Here is an 18485-nt window from a genome sequence, read left to right on the forward strand (position 1 = left end):
AGTAACATATTACGAAAGATAATTATTGTGATAACGGCCGTGATTGGTAAAGAAAGTGACTTCTCCGAACTTACTTCGGAGCTCGCGCTGCCTGCCGTCTGACTTGACACTTGACTGACTCACGACTCACGACCAAGAGCACTACATAATGCAGTGCTCTCAGCAGAGCAGAAATTAATTTCCATTAGAACACTTAAGCTCAATTGATGAGGAGTGAATTCCACGAAACACTGTGCATTGAGAAGGGGGTGGTGCTTTCTTGATGGTTTGCGGAGTGGAAGGTTCGGCGGGCTTCTCGTGAGCTTCAGGCGCTGTCGTGAGTAAGTCTAGTGTCAAGTCAGTCGGCAGGAAGCGCGAGCTCCGACGAAATCCGTAATGTACACAGATTAGGCACTTCATTATTGTCAAATTGCACAACATGAAAGTTCCAATCCTGAGGACAGAACCTGTGGCCACCATTATTTTGGCTACTATCTTCAAAGAGATTCACTTTTACTCCGAGGTATATTCGAATCTTTCGAATCAAAGAGTCTATTCGGCGTATCGGAGAAAGAAGTTGAACAATGCTTCACAGAAACACAATATATTATGATGCTCCAAATACCCCGCACATCACTAAACTAGGGAGGTTTCGCTCTACGGAAGTACGTATGAAAATAACGTATGAACTGCACGGAATTTTCATACGTAAAAATCAGAGCTGTAGGGTTTCGCTCTACGTGATTTCTCCACGACTGATCAACATACGTTGTTGCTTTGGAGACGCATTGGATGCATGCGCCCACCGCATGCACAATGAACCGAAACCGCGTTTTCCATGATATTTTGCACGTGGTGTACGGTATGTGTACCTTGTGTTTGGCGCGGCTTGAATGTTGCCATGGACAAATGCGGAAAATGAGAAAAAAATATTTCGAAAAGTCCTACGGAGGACCCAACGTTGCAACGTAGGAAAGAGCTTTCCTACGGAAATCCGTAGAGAGATTTACGTATGAAAGTTGCCCTCGCTCCCCGGCGCGTACGACATACGGATTTTCATACGTAATTACGCAGAGCGAAACCTCCCTAATATCAAAGTCATGGTATCGGTTATCAATAATGGAATTTATTCCCGTAGCTATGCAAAAGACGTTACTTCAGTAACGTCTGGCGCTAGCCAGGGTCCACACAGCTTTAATTTGGTGTTTGTGTGTTTGTGTGTTTGTGTCACGCCTGGAGCTACCGTATCTGTCCCGTATCTGTGATTTGGTGTTTGTTTGTATGTGTGTTTTTTTTATGCCATATTATTATTATTTTTTTCGTAGAGAAGTGCAAAGCAGAGCTGGAGTGCAGCCGCCCAATAGCGGACTGAAAACTACTAGTAGTAGGATGAAAAGAGCACAGACGAAGCCAATACAGTCAAAACCAGAGGCAAATGGTATCAAATGCGAATGCCCGCCTCAGCAACCGCCAAGGTGGGAGGTGAGTCCAACTGCACCGGCCGAAGATTCCGGGATCCGCGCAAACACATCACGCTGGACCGGAGTAGGGCAAAACTCAATTTGCATCGAACCCAAGACATAACACAGCTGTATGCTTCTCCAGTCTTCGCGGCTTGAAGAGAAGCTATCCGCTTGTAGAGCGACTCCGCGTGTTTGCCCAAACCACCAGTGGTAGAGAATATGGCCGGAACAAACGACGAATGCTCCATGTCGCGGACACGTTGCTCGTAGCAGCGCCGCTTCTCCTTCTCGTGTTTGGTGTAGCAGGAAGCAATGGAGGTGGCGCGGTTTGAGGTCGCATGAGGATTGAAAACCCTCACATCGATGAAGGTGCGCTCAAACCGGCCACCCCAGATGCCACTTGCCGCAACGTCGAGACGGGCCTGCTCAGTCTGGATAGCGGTGCGATACCGGAACTGCTCCCCAGTGACCGGCTGCAGGTGGAGCTCCACGGAGACATTGTGAGCCACTCGCTTCAGCATATGGGCAGTGAGGTCACGCACCTCATTGTGCCGCACCGACGGAAACCCCCCTGTGGGGCAAGACAAAGCGTGAGCGACTGAAAATGTGGCTCCACAGCTGCAAGATGATGGCAGTCGCTGTGGAAGCCAGCCGTAGCGCAAGTGGATTCCGTCGCGGAACTCACCCTTGGTGAGGGTCAAGCCATGCCGCTTCAAGGGTCGACAGGTCAGCCAGGAAGAAGCTCCCTTCTCCGACGCTAGCGCAATGACCCGCTGCAACTCAGTATCCACAGATGAGGAAAGAAGCACAGCATCAGCCCGAACCGAGGCGTCAACTGTGTTCTTCGCTTGCTTCTTGGCAGCGCGTACATCGTCAATGGCGGTGCCTAATTCCATATCTTGGACCAAGATACGGCTTGTCAGGGGCGCGGTGATGTCTCGAGAAGACTGATATTGGGAGGCTCGCGACGATGGGTGGGGCAGCCCGAGACCGCCGAAGCGACACGGAAGAGCAGGGGGGATGTGTGTTTGTGTCACGCCTGGAGCTACCGTATCTGTCCCGTATCTGTGATTTGGTGTTTGTTTGTGTGTTTGTGTAACGCCTGGAGCTACCGTATCTGTCCCGTATTGTGACTACAAAGGTTCTACAGGATTGTACATAACAGCTGGCCACAAACAGCTGGCCACAATATTCGTCGTATTATGTATACAACTCCCTGATGTAGAGGGAGATTTGGAAAGAAAATTAATAGGGAGACGAGGAGGAAATAAAATTAGAATGGACGCTAGTTGCGGAATAGGTGATAGGATGCGTCAGCAAAAACATATTTTGGAAGAGAGATCCTTTGGAAGAGAGATCCCGTCGTCTCCAAAATAAGCGTGAACGGGCGATTCAGCGCCGGTCACAGGAAACGTCGGAAGAGAGATCCTGTCGACTTCAGAACGCCCGTGATCGGCAGAGTCAGCGCCGGTCCCAGGAAACGTCAGGACAGACGAAGAATCGACTCCACATTAAGCGTGAACGGGCGTTTCAGCGCCGGTCATAGGAAACGTCGGAAGAGAGATCCCGTCGAGTCCAGAGCGCCCGTGATCGGCAGAGTCAGCGCCAGTCACAGGAAACGTCAGGACAGATTACTCGTCGACTCCAAAATAAGCGTGAACGGGCGATTCAGCGCCGGTCACAGGAAATGTCGGAAGGGAGATCCCGTCGAGGCCAGAACGCCCGTGATCGGCAGAGTCAGCGCCGGTCACAGGAAACGTCAGGACAGACATCAGGACATTTTTTGCCTAGCTCATCGTACATGTTACTAGAATTGATGGAAATGTTTTTTTCCGTTGATTGGCTACATCATTGTATTGCATAAACGTTTCAATCAGTTTGAATATGAGTTAGGCAAAAGTATTTGCAGAATATATTGCGGATTGTTATTTTTCTCTCATTTCATCCGTTTTCGGTTTGCTCCTTCTTTTCCGTTTTATCTCCTTAAAATCGGATTTTCTGGCCTTTTTACATTAAAAGCATAGCGTAGGGCCCTGAGCTTCCAAGCTCTCTCGTTCCCGTAGCTATGCAGAAGACGTTACTTCAGTAACGTCTGGCGCTAGCCAGGGTCCACACAGCTTTAATTTGGTATTTGTGTGTTTGTTTGTTTGTTTGTGTCACGCCTGGCGCTATCCCGTATCTGTCCCGTACCGTACCGTACCATCAAACACAGCTGGCCACATACAGCTGGCCGCAATATTCAAATAGGGCTTTCAAACGCAAGATCATAACGTGAAGCAACTTGGAAGAATGAGTATGAATGCGAAGTGTATGGGGGAATGCATGTAGGGCGATAGTGCGGGTTCGAATCCCAGGATATGCCTGAAAAAAATAGGAGAATTGAAAAATTTATAACATCCCTATCCTTTTTTGCCGTCATCAAGGCGGTAGACGGTGTCGTATTACCGTCGATCGTACCTGTCCCGTACCTATCCCGTACCGTACCATCAAAGACGGCTGGCCACAATGCATATTCAAATAGGGCTTTCAAATGCAAGATCATAACGTGAAGCAACTTGGAAGAATTAGTATGTATGCGAAGTGTATCGGGGGATGCATGCAGTGCGCGCGATAGTGCGGGTTCGAATCCCAGGTTATGTCTTTAAAAAAAAAGGAATTTTTTAAAGAATTTATAACATCCCTATGCTTTTTTTTGTCAAGGTCATCAAGGCAAAAAAGCATAGCGTAGGGCCCTGAGCTTCAAAGCTCTCTCGTTAGTGCGCAACAAATGAGTCATGCTTACCACGGATGGTCATCGTGACATGAGGCTCCACAGCAGCACCATGGGCATATATCTGTAAGACACGTGGGGAGCTGCCTGACGTGAAGGACCAAGACACTTCTGGCCAGGCAGCCTTATAGTTCAATTGGCAGCCGGCTTGCATGGTGATCCCGATGATATGTGCTTCAGTAACGCCGATATTACCAGATATCATGTATTCATCAAGGCACACCCCAGTCCATGTGGCAACGTTCCCTATATGTTCACTCGGTGAAATACTTTTAGAGGCAATCTGATACTTTCCCCCAGGGAATTCCTTCAATAGCACCAACTTTGGGTCGCACAAATGTTGAGAATAATCTGCAGTTATATCTATCTGCACAAATGGACAGCTGCTGTAGAAGGATATGTTCCGGAAAGGAATAATTGTCCGTGGTTGGAGAATTGTTCCAGCCAGGGGCGCACTTTTCAGCTTCATATGATTGTCAATGGTCAGATTTCCTGGACCTTGTGAGAATGTGCATGGTGCCGAGACTGCAAGGGGGAGAGAAACAGGTAGCAACATTACATACCCGGTTATGATGTACACACCCATCCACAGATACACATGCCCATGTACTCGTTCATAACGTTATGTGCATATGCACCCCTCCCCCCCCCCCCAGATGAACACACACACACACACACACACACGCACACACGCACACACATTCCCTTTCTCTCTCTCTCACAACCACGCATACCTACACACACGCACACACACACGTGCACGAACACGCACTCGCAAACACACACACACACAACGTCACGCACTCGCGCAACTATAGATATGCACCCGCACTTCCTCAGTGTCAGAAAAGTGATCGGCTGTTGTCCGCGCTGCGTGCTCAGACAGACTTACTGAATTTGCCGTTTGATCGTCGTTCTGCAGCGCTGTAGTATTTCTCTTCCTCTGTTAGTTCTTTCTCTTCTGTCTCTCAGCGCTTACTGTCACCCAGCGCTAGGTGCAAGCACCCCCTGGCAGATTCATACTACATTGTTCTACTTGATAAATTTAATTGTTCTCTCAAACTTATTCCTTCGTTGTGTTCGAACTGTTTTTGAATTATTTTCGTTTCTTTCTTGCCATGTGCATGTGCCAGCTGCCGAAGTGTGCAGTCGCAGCAGCGCCATTTTTGAATAATTATTATGTCATTGATCATGTGATCACGAGCGATTGTTGCTAGCGCCAGATCCGCGGATCTGCTAGTGCCGTAGTGGTACGCATGCATACGTGTAGTTTGACTTGCCTGCGATAGTTTTCTGTGATCTGCTGTTTTGCACTGGAATCGCACTTGTACTTTGACCTCTTCACACTTCTCCTTTTGGCAATGCGTGTCCTAAATCTCTCCGCGAAGTTTCCGCGCGAAGTTTCCGCTGATCCCGCGCGGGGTTCTCACGCACCGTGCGGCGCAGTACGGAATTTTGCACTTGTTTCTTTTCTTGTATCCTTTTCTGGTTTCATAGCACCTTTTCGGGACTGTTCCTCTGGGCGAGAAGTAGCCTTGTCTTGGTGGCTTTCTTGTTCATTGGTAGAGTTTTTCTTTGGTGCTCATAGAGTTTGCTTCGTCTTTCTTGTCTTATTATCACATTTACACTATCGTCATACTAAGCACAGCTTTGGAGTGTTGGCGAAATTACATGGTCCTTCGAGCCGGATTTCTATTGGAGAAATCAAGAACGAACAGCACTAAAGAGTTCGTACGGGACGCTGCTAAGTCACGTAACGAAAGTGTTCTGATCGCGATCGTTTCTACGTTGGGTGGAAGATCGTTTGGTTTTGTTAGTCATGTCCGCCAGGCGAAGCCAGCGGGAGTCACGACGACCGAACTGGTACGGCGTCGACGCGGACATGGAAACGCCCGAGCCCTCGGTGAGGGAATATTCAGTTGCTCCGTCACTCGTTGAGTCTGTTACTAGTAGTGTTAGTACCGTACGCAGGGCGAAACTGGCCGCACAACTCGCCTCTGAGGAGAGACTTGCCGATTTACAGCGGCGACAGCACCAAATTGAGTTGGAGAGTGCTGAAAAAGTCGAGGCTATCAGAGTTGAGATGGAGATGGCGGCCATAGAGGAAATAACGTCTGGTGAGCGTAACACGCATATGGGCACACCGACAAATTTGGCACCCACACCAGCACCTCGAGCCAGAAGTGCGCGTGGGCGTTTGGATAAACCGTCGCCACCGCCGAAACCACCGTCCATGCGGTCAGCGGTCGGCACTGTGGCAGAGAGTGAGGCAGCATCCGTAACCTCTCTGCACCAACAGCTGGATGCACAGCAACGAGAGCACCAGCTTAAAGAGCGTGCATACCAGGCCATGCTCCAGCGTCAATCGGAACCGGTCGAGCAGTTGGCATCAGCTTTGGGGGCTGCCATGAAGGCCATGGCGCCTAACAGCACTGATCATATGAAGCGTTTTGTCGCTCGGCAGAGTGCCCACAAAGATTTGCCACTGTTCTCTGGGAGCCCCGAGGAGTGGCCCGCCTTCCTAAGCTCATATGAGCGGTCAACAACGGAGTGCGAGTTTTCTCCAAGTGAGAACATGGCTCGGTTGGCAAAGGCGGTAAAGGGAAAGGCGCGAAACCTAGTGGCGGGAATGCTGACAGTTCCTGACAATGTTGACCAGGTGATCAGCATGCTGAGGCTCAGGTTTGGCAACCCTGACCTCATCATCCAGTCGCTCATAAAGCGCACCAAGGAATTAAACAGCATTAAAACAGTGGATCTGGAGAGCATAATCGAGCTCACCAGTGCTGTGCGGAACCTGGTAAGCACCATGGAGCTGTTGGAGGAGACGGATCATCTCACAAATCCGCAGCTCCGCCAAGACATCGTGGCAAAGCTGCCAAATGAGCTGCGCCTCCGCTGGGGAGAGCATGTGCAGAGTCTTGGTCGCCGTTCCACGCTGAAGGATTTGTCAGATTGGCTGACAGAGCGTGCGGCTGCAGCTTACCATGTGAGCCCACCAATCGTTGGCAACACCAACACCAGCGGTGGAGAACAGTCGAAACGGCGGGCCGGTCAACTAATGGCGACTATCTCCGAACAGAAGCGCAAACCAAGGGCATGCGCCTTCTGCGAGAAAGCCGGCCACTCAGTTTCGTCCTGCAAATCATTCAAGGATGTGAGCCAGAGTGAACGGCGTAAGTGGGCCCGGTCTGCAAACCGGTGCTATGTGTGTCTCGGGTATGGGCATGGTGCACGAAACTGCCAACGGAGCAAGCCATGTGGCGTAGATGGCTGCACGAGTCTTCACCACCCTCTGTTACATCCGCAGAACTATGAGCAACAAGGACAACGCAGAGTCTCTGCTGATAGTGAGCAGACTAACTCCATCACGACGGGATCACACGTGACCTGCAGCATGCAGAAGCCATCTGCGAGCGTCATCCTCCGAACAGTACCGGTACGCCTGATAAATGGCGACAACGAAGTGATGACGTACGCACTGTTTGATGAGGGATCTACAGTGACACTAGTAGACACCCAATTAGCCAAGACCCTGCAAGCGTCTGGCCCAGTGAAGCCGCTGTCTCTCACGTGGACAGATAAGCAGCATCAGCACCATCCTCAGTCCATGTCCTTGAACCTGCAGATTGCTGGGTTGCAGGGAGATGAGACCTTTCAGCTGAGAAATGCCAGGACAGTGAACAACCTCGATTTGACGTGTCAGCCGGTGACGTCTGCAAAGGCGCTGAACCAGTGGCCGCATCTGAAAGACGTGCCGGTCCACACACTCGATAACAAGAAGCCCCAGCTCCTGATCGGCCAGGACAATGTCAGCCTGACGGTCGGGCGAGAGGTCATTGAAGGCGCGCCCAACGCGCCGATCGCCTCGCGAACCAAGCTTGGGTGGGTCGTGCACGGTCGGTCATCTCATCGTCAGGGCAGAGTGGATGACGTCGTTCTGCAAACCATCTCTACCGAGGATGAAGAACTTCACCAGCTAGTCAAATCGTCGTTTAGGACTGACGATTTCGGAGTCAAGGTGCCGCACGCTACAGCCCACAACCGTGAAGAGCTGCGGGCATTTGAGCTGCTGCAGGCGACAACACAGCGGTTTGACGAGACTAGGTGGGAGACGGGGCTCCTGTGGCGCAAAGACGACCCAGTGCTGCCACGTAGCTACGGCAACGCGTTCAATCGACTCCGCAGCCTTGAGCGCAAGCTTGACCGCAACCCATCGCTGCTAGCGAAGTACGACGAGAAGATTGCTGAGTATGTCGACAAGCGCTACGCGGAGATTCTATCTCCCCATCAGGCAGCGGTGGACTCCAACACCACCTGGTATCTCCCGCACTTTGGGGTCACCAACCCCAACAAGCCGGACAAGCTACGGTTGGTTTTCGATGCTGCATCGAAAACCGGGGGAAGTAGCCTGAATGACGCCCTGCTCTCTGGCCCTGACCTGTTGCGACCGCTGCCAGCCGTACTGTTTGGTTTCCGCGAGGAGGCCATCGCATTTGGTGGTGACATACAAGAGATGTTCCACCAAGTGGTTATTAGGCCACAAGATCGCTGCGCTCAACGATTCCTGTGGCGTGGGCAGGACCGCAACAGCAAACCGACTGTCTACCAGATGAGGGTGATGACTTTCGGGTCAACCTCTTCACCGACGTCGGCGCAGTTCGTGAAGAACATCAATGCTGCCGAGCATCGTGACAAGCTCCGTGCAGTACAGGGTATTGTCGAGCATCACTATGTCGATGACTACTTTGACAGCTGTGCCGAGACCAAAGAAGCAGTCAAGATCGTGACAGATGTGATTGACATCCACAGACAAGGTGGCTTCCACATCAGGAACTGGGTTAGCAACTCACCGACTGTGCTTGAAGCAGTGCCGATTGAGATGCGCGCACCATCAAGCATCGTAAGTCTGGACGTCGATCCTGCAATGTCAGTGGAGTGTACGCTGGGAATGATCTGGGACCCCAGTGCCGACACGCTTGGTTTCCATGTCAGTAAGCTCCGCCTAGAACAGATGCTGACATCCAAAAGCACGACGAAGCGTCAGGCACTCAGCACTGTGATGTCAGTGTTTGACCCACTCGGCCTCGTCGCCTGTTACTCCATCAGAGCTCGAGTCCTGATTCAAAGCATCTGGCGAGCGTCCATTGGCTGGGATGATGAGCTGCCAAGGTCGCTGCAAGGCGAATGGACGAGCTGGTGTGAGGAGCTGACGGAGCTCGGCAAGCTGGCAATACCAAGATGCTACAGTTTGAAGCCCGGAGGAGTCGCTAACGTCCAGCTTCACGTCTTCTGTGATGCCAGTGAACTTGCATTCGCCGCCGTCGGCTACTTTCGCTTTCAGCTGAACGACGGAACAGTCGACACGGCGCTCGTTACGGCAAAGTCCCGGGTCGCACCGCTGAAGCCGCTGTCAATACCGCGTCTTGAGCTGCAAGCCGCGCTGCTCGGAGCTCGGATTGCAAACGCAATCACTAGCAGCCACAGGATCCAGCCCGACTCCACCGTGTTCTGGAGCGACTCGCGGACCGTACTCTGCTGGATCAAGTCAGACGGTCGCCGCTACAAGCCATTCGTCGCACATCGTGTTGGCGAGCTGTCTGAGCTGTCAAACCCAGATGATTGGCACTGGGTGTCGACGATCGACAATGTCGCAGATCTAGCCAGCAGAGGCGTCGCGGTGAATGAGATCCCGCCAACAAGCCGCTGGTTCACAGGTCCAGCGTTTCTGAAGGAGCCGACATCACAGTGGCCAACGGTACCATCCACCAGTGAGCCTGTTGAGAACGACGCCGATGATGCTGAACTGAAGAAGGAGTTCGTCGGACATGCTGCTCAACGTACAAATCGCCTCTGTCTGCCAGACCCTGAACGGTTTTCGTCATGGCACAAGCTTGTACGCACCACGGCATGGGTAGTCCGCTATGTCCGTAAGCTGAAGGCTAGTGTTGCAAGGAAGTCGACCAAGCTACCAGCTGAGTTGCTGGCGTCCGAAGTTCAGCACGCACAGACGCTGTGGTGGAAGACCGTCCAGCAAGACTGCTTTCCTGATGAGCTAGCATCACTGCAGAAGGGAGAGCCAGTCAGCCGTAGTAGCCGCCTCTACAAGCTGTCAGCTGGTCTCGATGATGATGTCATCAGGGTGTTTGGTCGAACCGATAGTGCAGCCGAACTCCGTCCATCAGCAAAGCGACCAGTGATATTGGACCCAGACCATCGGTACACGCGTCTGCTACTGCAGCAGCACCATGTGTGGAATGGCCACCATGGACAGGAACGCATGGCGAACGACCTGCGCCAGTGCTACTGGATTCTGAAGCTACGCGTCGCTGTGAGAAGAACATGGACCGAATGTCAGCGGTGCAAGAACGAGCGTGTCATTCCGCTGCAGCCTGAGATGGGCCAGCTACCAGAGTGCCGTATCACAGCCAATGTCAGACCATTTACGAACACAGGAATGGACTACTTTGGCCCGATGGAGGTCACGGTTGGTCGTCGCCGCGAGAAGCGGTACGGTGTGTTATTTACGTGTATGAGCACACGAGCAGTGCACTTGGAAGTTGCACACAGCCTCACTACCGACGCCTGTATCCAGAGCATCAGACGTATGAGTGCCAGACGAGGGCAGCCAGCCGCCATCTACTCAGATAACGGCACCAATCTGCGAGGAGCAGACCGAGAGCTGCGGGAGAGCATTGGTGAGCTCGATCAGGATCGTCTGACTGCCGAATTGACGGCTCGTAGTATTGAGTGGCACTTCAACCCTCCAGCAGCTCCCCACATGGGTGGGGCCTGGGAACGACTCGTGCGATCCGTGAAAGTTGCTTTGCGAGCATCACTGACGGAACAGCATCCACGTGATGAATCTTTGCTGACTGTGTTTGCTGAAGCCGAGAGCCTGGTCAATGGTCGCCCGTTAACGCATGTACCTCTGGACGCCGAAGACGACGAATGTCTGACACCCAACCATTTCCTGATTGGTACATCCAGTGCAGCGCTATGTCCTGGAGTCTTCAACAACGCCGACCTGTGTTTGCGCAAGCAGTGGCGTGTCGCCCAAGCGCTCACAGAGATGTTCTGGCGTCGATGGGTCAAGGAATACCTACCTACGCTAACACGTCGCACCAAGTGGCACCAGCCATGCCGTCAACTGGCACCCGGTGATGTAGTTGTTATAGCTGACGACAAGGCCACACGTGGAGTTTGGCCGCGTGGCATCGTGATCGCAGTTCACCCTGGCCGAGATGGCACCGTTCGAGTCGCTGATGTCAAGACAACCACCGGAGTGTACCGCCGGCCAGTAGCCCGTTTGTGTTACTTGGATGTACGTAAGTAACTGCAGTCAGTTACTAGGTGGGAGAATGTCCGCGCTGCGTGCTCAGACAGACTTACTGAATTTGCCGTTTGATCGTCGTTCTGCAGCTCTGTAGTATTTCTCTTCCTCTGTTAGTTCTTTCTCTTCTGTCACCCAGCGCTAGGTGCAAGCACCCCCTGGCAGATTTATACTACATTGTTCTACTTGATAAATTTATTGTTCTCTCAAACTTATTCCTTCGTTGTGTACGTGTTCGAACTGTTTTTGAATTATTTTCGTTTCTTTCTTGCCATGTGCATGTGCCAGCTGCCGAAGTGTGCAGTCGCAGCAGCGCCATTTTTGAATAATTATTATGTCATTGATCATGTGATCACGAGCGATTGTTGCTAGCGCTAGATCCGCGGATCTGCTAGTGCCGTAGTGGTACGCATGCATACGTGTAGTTTGACTTGCCTGCGATAGTTTTCTGTGATCTGCTGTTTTGCACTGGAATCGCACTTGTACTTTGACCTCTTCACACTTCTCCTTTTGGCAATGCGTGTCCTAAATCTCTCCGCGAAGTTTCCGCTGATCCCGCGCGGGGTTCTCACGCACCGTGCGGCGCAGTACGGAATTTTGCACTTGTTTCTTTTCTTGTATCCTTTTCTGGTTTCATAGCACCTTTTCGGGACTGTTCCTCTGGGCGAGAAGTAGCCTTGTCTTGGTGGCTTTCTTGTTCATTGGTAGAGTTTTTCTTTGGTGCTCATAGAGTTTGCTTCGTCTTTCTTGTCTTATTATCACATTTACACTATCGTCATACTAAGCACAGCTTTGGAGTGTTGGCGAAATTACACATACATACATACACACAATCATGTATGTGACCACATCATGTACGTGCACGGAACAGCAATGCATGCTAATGAGACGGAAGCAGCCAGCTCTCAGATTATGATCATTTGGCATTTACACAGTGAGAAACGGTAAAGGAGAGAGGGGGGGGGGGGGGAGGAGAGAGGGGGGGAGAAAGGATAATGCTGCACTTACAATCAGGTCGTCAATATTCTGTAGCCAGTAGAAACGCAGTTGACTCTCCCATTCAAACTCACGAGCATCCATGATACTATGAAATACACACAAACACACACGCACAGATACGCACACAACGGCACATAAACATGTAAACACACACGCTACCATTGCTGATCTGGACACACATCACCAAGGCCACCCATCTACTACATAAACAGTCATTCAGAAAATGTACAGTAAAATGTGTAACTAAAGACCACCGTGACTAGCGACCAGTCTGGTTCTACACGGACCACGCACCACGCAGGCATGGACGGTCTCACATTCATGTATGGTTATGCAGTGCAAACCTCTAACTAAGGATCACCTGCCACTAAGGACCGCTTTCTCTGGCCCCAAGGGGTGGTCGTTAGTCACAGGTTCTAATGTACCGTAAAGTACTGCCAGAGCGCCCCGTCTCGCGAGAGCGCCTCACCTTGATTTTACAGCCAAGGGAAGAAAATCGTATGGCAGAATGCTACTAAGTTTGTAGGATGTGAGAACCTTCGTGTACTAAGGTCACACTTGGTATGCTTTTATGTGGAGCTCGAAGGTAAACTGGGTACGGATTGACTGCACAACGTGCAATGTTTGTACAAGGTCCGTGTCGTATGACCTACAGACAGGAATCCACCTCCACAAGGCGGCCACGAAAGGGCGAGATGGTGGGGCGCTCTGGCGGTACTTTACGGTATGTTCATATGAATCAGGAGTTGATTGCACTCATTCACATAATAAACAGTACTGTGCAGCGAACCTTTTTAAAAATATTTTTAAATTTTTACAAGATACAGTAAAACCTGGTTTAAGCGACCACCCCACGGTGCAAGCAAAAGCGGCCGTTAAACCCAGGTGGTCTTTAGAACCAGGTCCCACAGTGTCTGTGTAGAACTGTCGGTGCACGGAAAACCGGGTCGTTAAGAGCAGGTGGTTGCTAAACACAGAGGTCGCTTACACCAGGTTTTGCAAGATGGACACGAACTCACTGGCAGGCACATGGCGCCACCAAACCCTGCAGACGCGGTTTACACGTACCTGTCACGGACGAAGCGGTCGATGATGTCGCGATTGTGAACGTCGATGATCAGCACTGTGTTGAGCTTCTTACGATCGTTCTTCGGCAGCTGACCTCGAATCTACGCACACGGGACAGCAAACACTCCCAATTATAATGAGCTCTGCTGACGAGGCCTAACAAGATTGAAACAGCCAGCAGCCCCGGAGATTGAGCATGTTCAATAACATACAGTTGCGCTCGGTGAAATCCGACCCAAAGTGCAAAACTAGCGCCCTGGACAAGTTCAGATTACATCACTATACTTGTACTTGTGTACGTCCAGCCGCAGACGTACATGTACCACTTGCAGGGTGTCAAGGGCCGTGCAAGTTGATGGCGCCAAATATGCACTCCGGGTCGGATTTCAGTGAGCACAGCAGTACATGTACAAGCAGTAGTTATATACTACTGCTTGTACATGTACTTAAAGGCCAAAAAATCATTCTAGCCAAGTCAGCCACCTCAACCTAATGTCATTTCTGGAAGGCAAGCCAGTGCTCGGCGGCACGGCTGGATTAACAACCCCGACACACGACACACGACATACAAGTACCAGCGCAAGCGACAGTGACAGCTACAGCCGAGTACAAAGAAGCAGCTTCAACTGATTCCTGCCAACAACATTTGCTGCAAAGCTAAGTGTGCGCTTCCTCATCTCAGAACGATTTTCATCAACGCAGCCATGGCACTCACTGGTGGCAGCAGCAGCATCAGCAGCAGTAGCAACGCAAGCATCAGCATCAGCAGCAGTAGCAACGCAAGCAGCAGCAGCAACAGCAGCGCCAACAACAGCAGCAGCAGCAACAGCAGCAGCAGCAACAACAGAAGCAGGCACACTGCTGTAGTACGATAATACAACTCCTGTTCATCTTTGCTCCTGAATTGTCCTCCCTGTTGCTTTGTAACCTTCCTCCTCCCTAAAAGAGGACGGGATAAAAGAGGACCGGATAAAAGAGGACCGGATGAAAGAGGACCGGATGAAAGAGGACCGGATAAAAGAGGACCGGATGAAAGAGGACCGGATGAAAGAGGACCGGATGAAAGAGGACCGGATGAAAGAGGACCGGATGAAAGAGGACCGGGTAAGGGACGTCTAACAGTATACATACTACACTACCAACACACCACAAAAAGGAGAAAGAGCTGTAGCAACAGCCAATAAACACAACCAACCAACCAACCAGTCACTGCAGCAATGAACAAACGTCGCCAATCGTACCTGCACGACGATTTCGTCGAGCTGTGCGTGCAGTTTCTTGCTGTACATCTTCATAGCCATCTTGTCTCCTTTCTTCACTTTGGAGAAGACATCTTCGACTTCCCACGTCCACCAAACCTACAAACACACACACACACAAACACACACACACACACGCGCATGCGCACACAAATGCACAAACGCATGCGCAGACACACATATGCAAAGTGATAACACAAAGTAAAGTACACACATCGACGTTACCAATGGCGACATAATTGAGTTTGAAACACAACCGGCTTCAGAGGAAGTTGTGCATATGCCAGGCTTCCACAATGCCTTAATGTATGCATACTAAATCCTGTGGCAAGCCATCTTCAGGACAGCAAGAGACAACCCTCTTCAAAAGACAAGTTCTTCCGGACCCCCAACACCACTCTACACTGTCCAGGCATTCTACACACACAGCGGTAGTTCTTTCTCCGGACATTCGTTTCGCCCTCGTGCAAAGCTCGCTGTTTTATCGCAGCTGACAAGCCTTTCTTTAGGTCGGTATTCATGCAGACACACAAACACGCACACACAAGTGCAACGTACACATACGAACACACGAACACACACACACACGTCCAGACAGTACTGACCTGGTTAGCGGCAAGAATGATCATTCCCTGGTATTCGTACATCCACTGGACACTGTCATGTATACATACACACACACACACACACACACACACACACACACACACACACACACACACACACACACACACACACACGTACACATGTACACACACACATACACATACACGTACACACACACACATACACACATACACGCGCGCGAGCGCGCAACACAGGAAATAATTCAATGGACAAGAAAACGGAACAGGTAGTTCAGACGTAGTAGATGAGGTCAATTACCTACGCATGCATGACTGCACGTTTGGTACACAGCAACAACAACAGCAGCAACAATCTCACCTTCTCATAAATTTATCTCTTATTGGCGATGGTGCCATCGTGAGAATAAAGAATTCAAATTCAATTCAAACAACAACAACAACAACAACAGCAGCAGCAGCAGCAGCAGCAGCAGCAGCAGCAGCAGCAGCAGCAGCAGCAGCAGCAGCAGCAGCAGCAGCAGCAACAACAACAACAACAACAACAACAACAACAACAACAACAACAACAACAACAACAACAACAACAACAACAACAACAACAACAACAACAACAACAACAACAACAACAACAACAACAACAACAGCAACAGCAACAGCAACAACAGCAATAGCAACAGCAGCAGCAGCAGCAACAGCAACAACAGCAGCAGCAGCACCAGCAGCACCAGCAGCAGCACCAGCAGCAGCAGCAGCAGCAGCACCACCACCAGCAGCAGCAGCAGCAGCACTGCACACTAGGCATTTCCCAAATCGGCCGGCCGAAAAATTCGCCGAAAACTGTGGTTTTGAAGAAATCACCGATCTTTTCGCCGAAAATCGATGTTTTTGTGCCTCAACTGCAATCTCTGTAACCATCGTACTACGAAAGGTGACTGTGACTTTAGGCATTAACGAAATCGGTCAGCAGGAAAAGATGACGAAATCAATGGCTGTGAAGAAATCGCCGAAAATCGCTGTTTCAGTGCCTCTTAAAGCGTGCATGTACATGTACATGTAAATGTACACTGTGTTACGAGTGGTGAGTTCAAGTACTGCTTTGAGCCGAATTCTGACTTTGGGGCTCCTAATTTGGCCGAATTTGGACATTCTCTTAGCCGATCGAAAAGCCGATTAGGCGAAAAAATCGGCTTTTCGATTTTGGAAATGCCTACTACCCACTCACCGCGGTTTGTTGTCCTCCATGTACTTGAAGACGGCCTCCTTGGTGAGGAGACGGTTTGTACGTCGCATCTCTTCCAGTACACTTGTCATCCACTCTTCAACCTGAAACAAAGAAACACGGGAAGACAACGCACATGTACCCTATCCATCACACCACACATAGTGTTCTTCCTTATACGAAGCACTGACAAGAGCAAAGCCGAACTTCATATACAGTGAAACCGGTCTAAGGCGACCACTCAGGGGACGAGAAAAAGTGGTCACCTTGGCCAGGTGGTCTTCTTATCCAGGTTCAGTGGGTCACGTGACTATATTCACACTACATGTACAAGTCATGATGTGACATATCATTTTGATCAGTGTATCACAGTGCACACACCTTTGCTACTAGTACTATGCACGACTCATGAGTCGTGTGCCTGGGGGCCTCAGACGTGCCAAGTATCCTGCATGCACCATGTGCATACACTAGTATACGTTTCCTGCGCTGATGAGTGATGTGCATACCGTCATCTACCATGCATGGTGCACAGTGCGATGCGTGCATGTCAGTGTACATGTAGCAGTGTGAAAAGCGGTCGCGGGTAGGTGGTCGTCGGTCGCGTTGAGCGAGTGGTCGCCTTATCCGAGCTGTTTTGAATGTGAATGCGTCCGCGACACGGAAAAGTGGTCGCCATGGTCGAGTGGGCGCCATATCCGAGTGGTCGCCATCACAGGTTTTACTGTATCGACCCACAGGATGCATACGCAAAGCCACGCACACGCGCACACGCGCATACACTTCATACATATACATCCCCTACCCCCACCCTAGAGATGCATACGCAATCACCGATCTTTTGCTAGCGGAGGAAGCAGCTGCATACACAGCGATACACACGCGCATGCACACACGAATTCAAATAGAAGAAAGAAAGAAACAGACGCGTCCCCTCTGCTTACCCTCCCTTCGGCTTCGATGTTTGAGCGGAAATCCATTCTCTCGCCCTCACCACTGATCATGGCATGGGCAAGTAACTCTTCTGGCGAGGTCGGGTTCGGCTGGAAATCCAGTTTGGAAATGTTGTCAAACATCTGTGTGCGGGGTACGTGTGAGCACAGGCAAAACAGAGAGATTCCAGGCTGTCCAAGAGAGTGCTCAATACCGAGAGGCAGAGCTAGTTCAAACAGGAATATGAGGACGAAGAATTTTTCTGTTTTCTGATGATCGCTTAGCGCGTGAAACTCGGAGTAAAACACTTTTTCGTTCTTTTTATTGTTTGTAAGGGCAGGCACATGGACACACGCGTGAGAGTAGGCAGAGAGAGGCAGATGGACAGACAAGAAAGTTATCACGCAAGGGCATGTACCCCACATGTACCAAAAACAAACACCCACGCACACATATGTGTGCGCATGCGTACGCACACACGCATGCGCGCGCGCACACACACACACACACACACACACACACACACGCGTGTACGCACACACACACGCACATGCACACACACACACACACACCGTACCTTGATCATATGTTCCTGAACACACGTCGCCTCACTGCTGCCCAGAATACTCAACAGCTCGTCGTCGGAGATGAAGAAGAAACGCGGGAACGCGTTTCTCTTGCTGTCCAAGTAGTCGTTGAGGCTCTTCTGACATTTCTCCAAGCCGTTGCTGAGCATTTGAAGCTCCTGCAAGCGATTGGCAACGCTACACGCTTCCAGGACATTTTTCTTCTTGGATGTCTCAGCCATCATCTGAGAAAACAAAAACAAAAACAAAGCGGTGAGGTATTTAGTAAAGAAAAATTTATGGCACGAG

General features: G+C 50.6%; 2 protein-coding genes across 2 annotated transcripts in view; one reads left to right on the top strand and one right to left on the bottom strand.

The window, feature by feature from the left end:
* The first annotated feature begins 6031 nt into the window (after window positions 1-6031).
* LOC135821869 (uncharacterized) lies at window positions 6032-11548 on the top strand. The gene has a single exon (XM_065334868.1). It carries the CDS (start codon window positions 6032-6034, stop codon window positions 11546-11548), a length of 5517 nt encoding a protein of 1838 aa, XP_065190940.1.
* Window positions 11549-11897: 349 nt separating this feature from the next.
* The window catches only part of LOC135821870 (dynein axonemal heavy chain 10-like), a 71373-nt gene continuing 64785 nt past the window's right edge, over window positions 11898-18485 (bottom strand). The window contains exons 38-45 of the mRNA XM_065334869.1: window positions 18188-18421; window positions 17622-17753; window positions 16681-16781; window positions 15477-15528; window positions 14854-14970; window positions 13613-13713; window positions 12554-12629; window positions 11898-11933 (exon numbers count right to left, since the gene is read on the bottom strand). Coding sequence (XP_065190941.1) covers window positions 11898-11933; window positions 12554-12629; window positions 13613-13713; window positions 14854-14970; window positions 15477-15528; window positions 16681-16781; window positions 17622-17753; window positions 18188-18421 — 849 coding nt within the window. The remainder of the gene's footprint in view (window positions 11934-12553; window positions 12630-13612; window positions 13714-14853; window positions 14971-15476; window positions 15529-16680; window positions 16782-17621; window positions 17754-18187; window positions 18422-18485) is intronic.

The sequence above is a fragment of the Sycon ciliatum genome, chromosome 7 (assembly GCF_964019385.1).
Source record: "Sycon ciliatum chromosome 7, ocSycCili1.1, whole genome shotgun sequence".
NCBI lineage: Eukaryota > Metazoa > Porifera > Calcarea > Leucosolenida > Sycettidae > Sycon > Sycon ciliatum.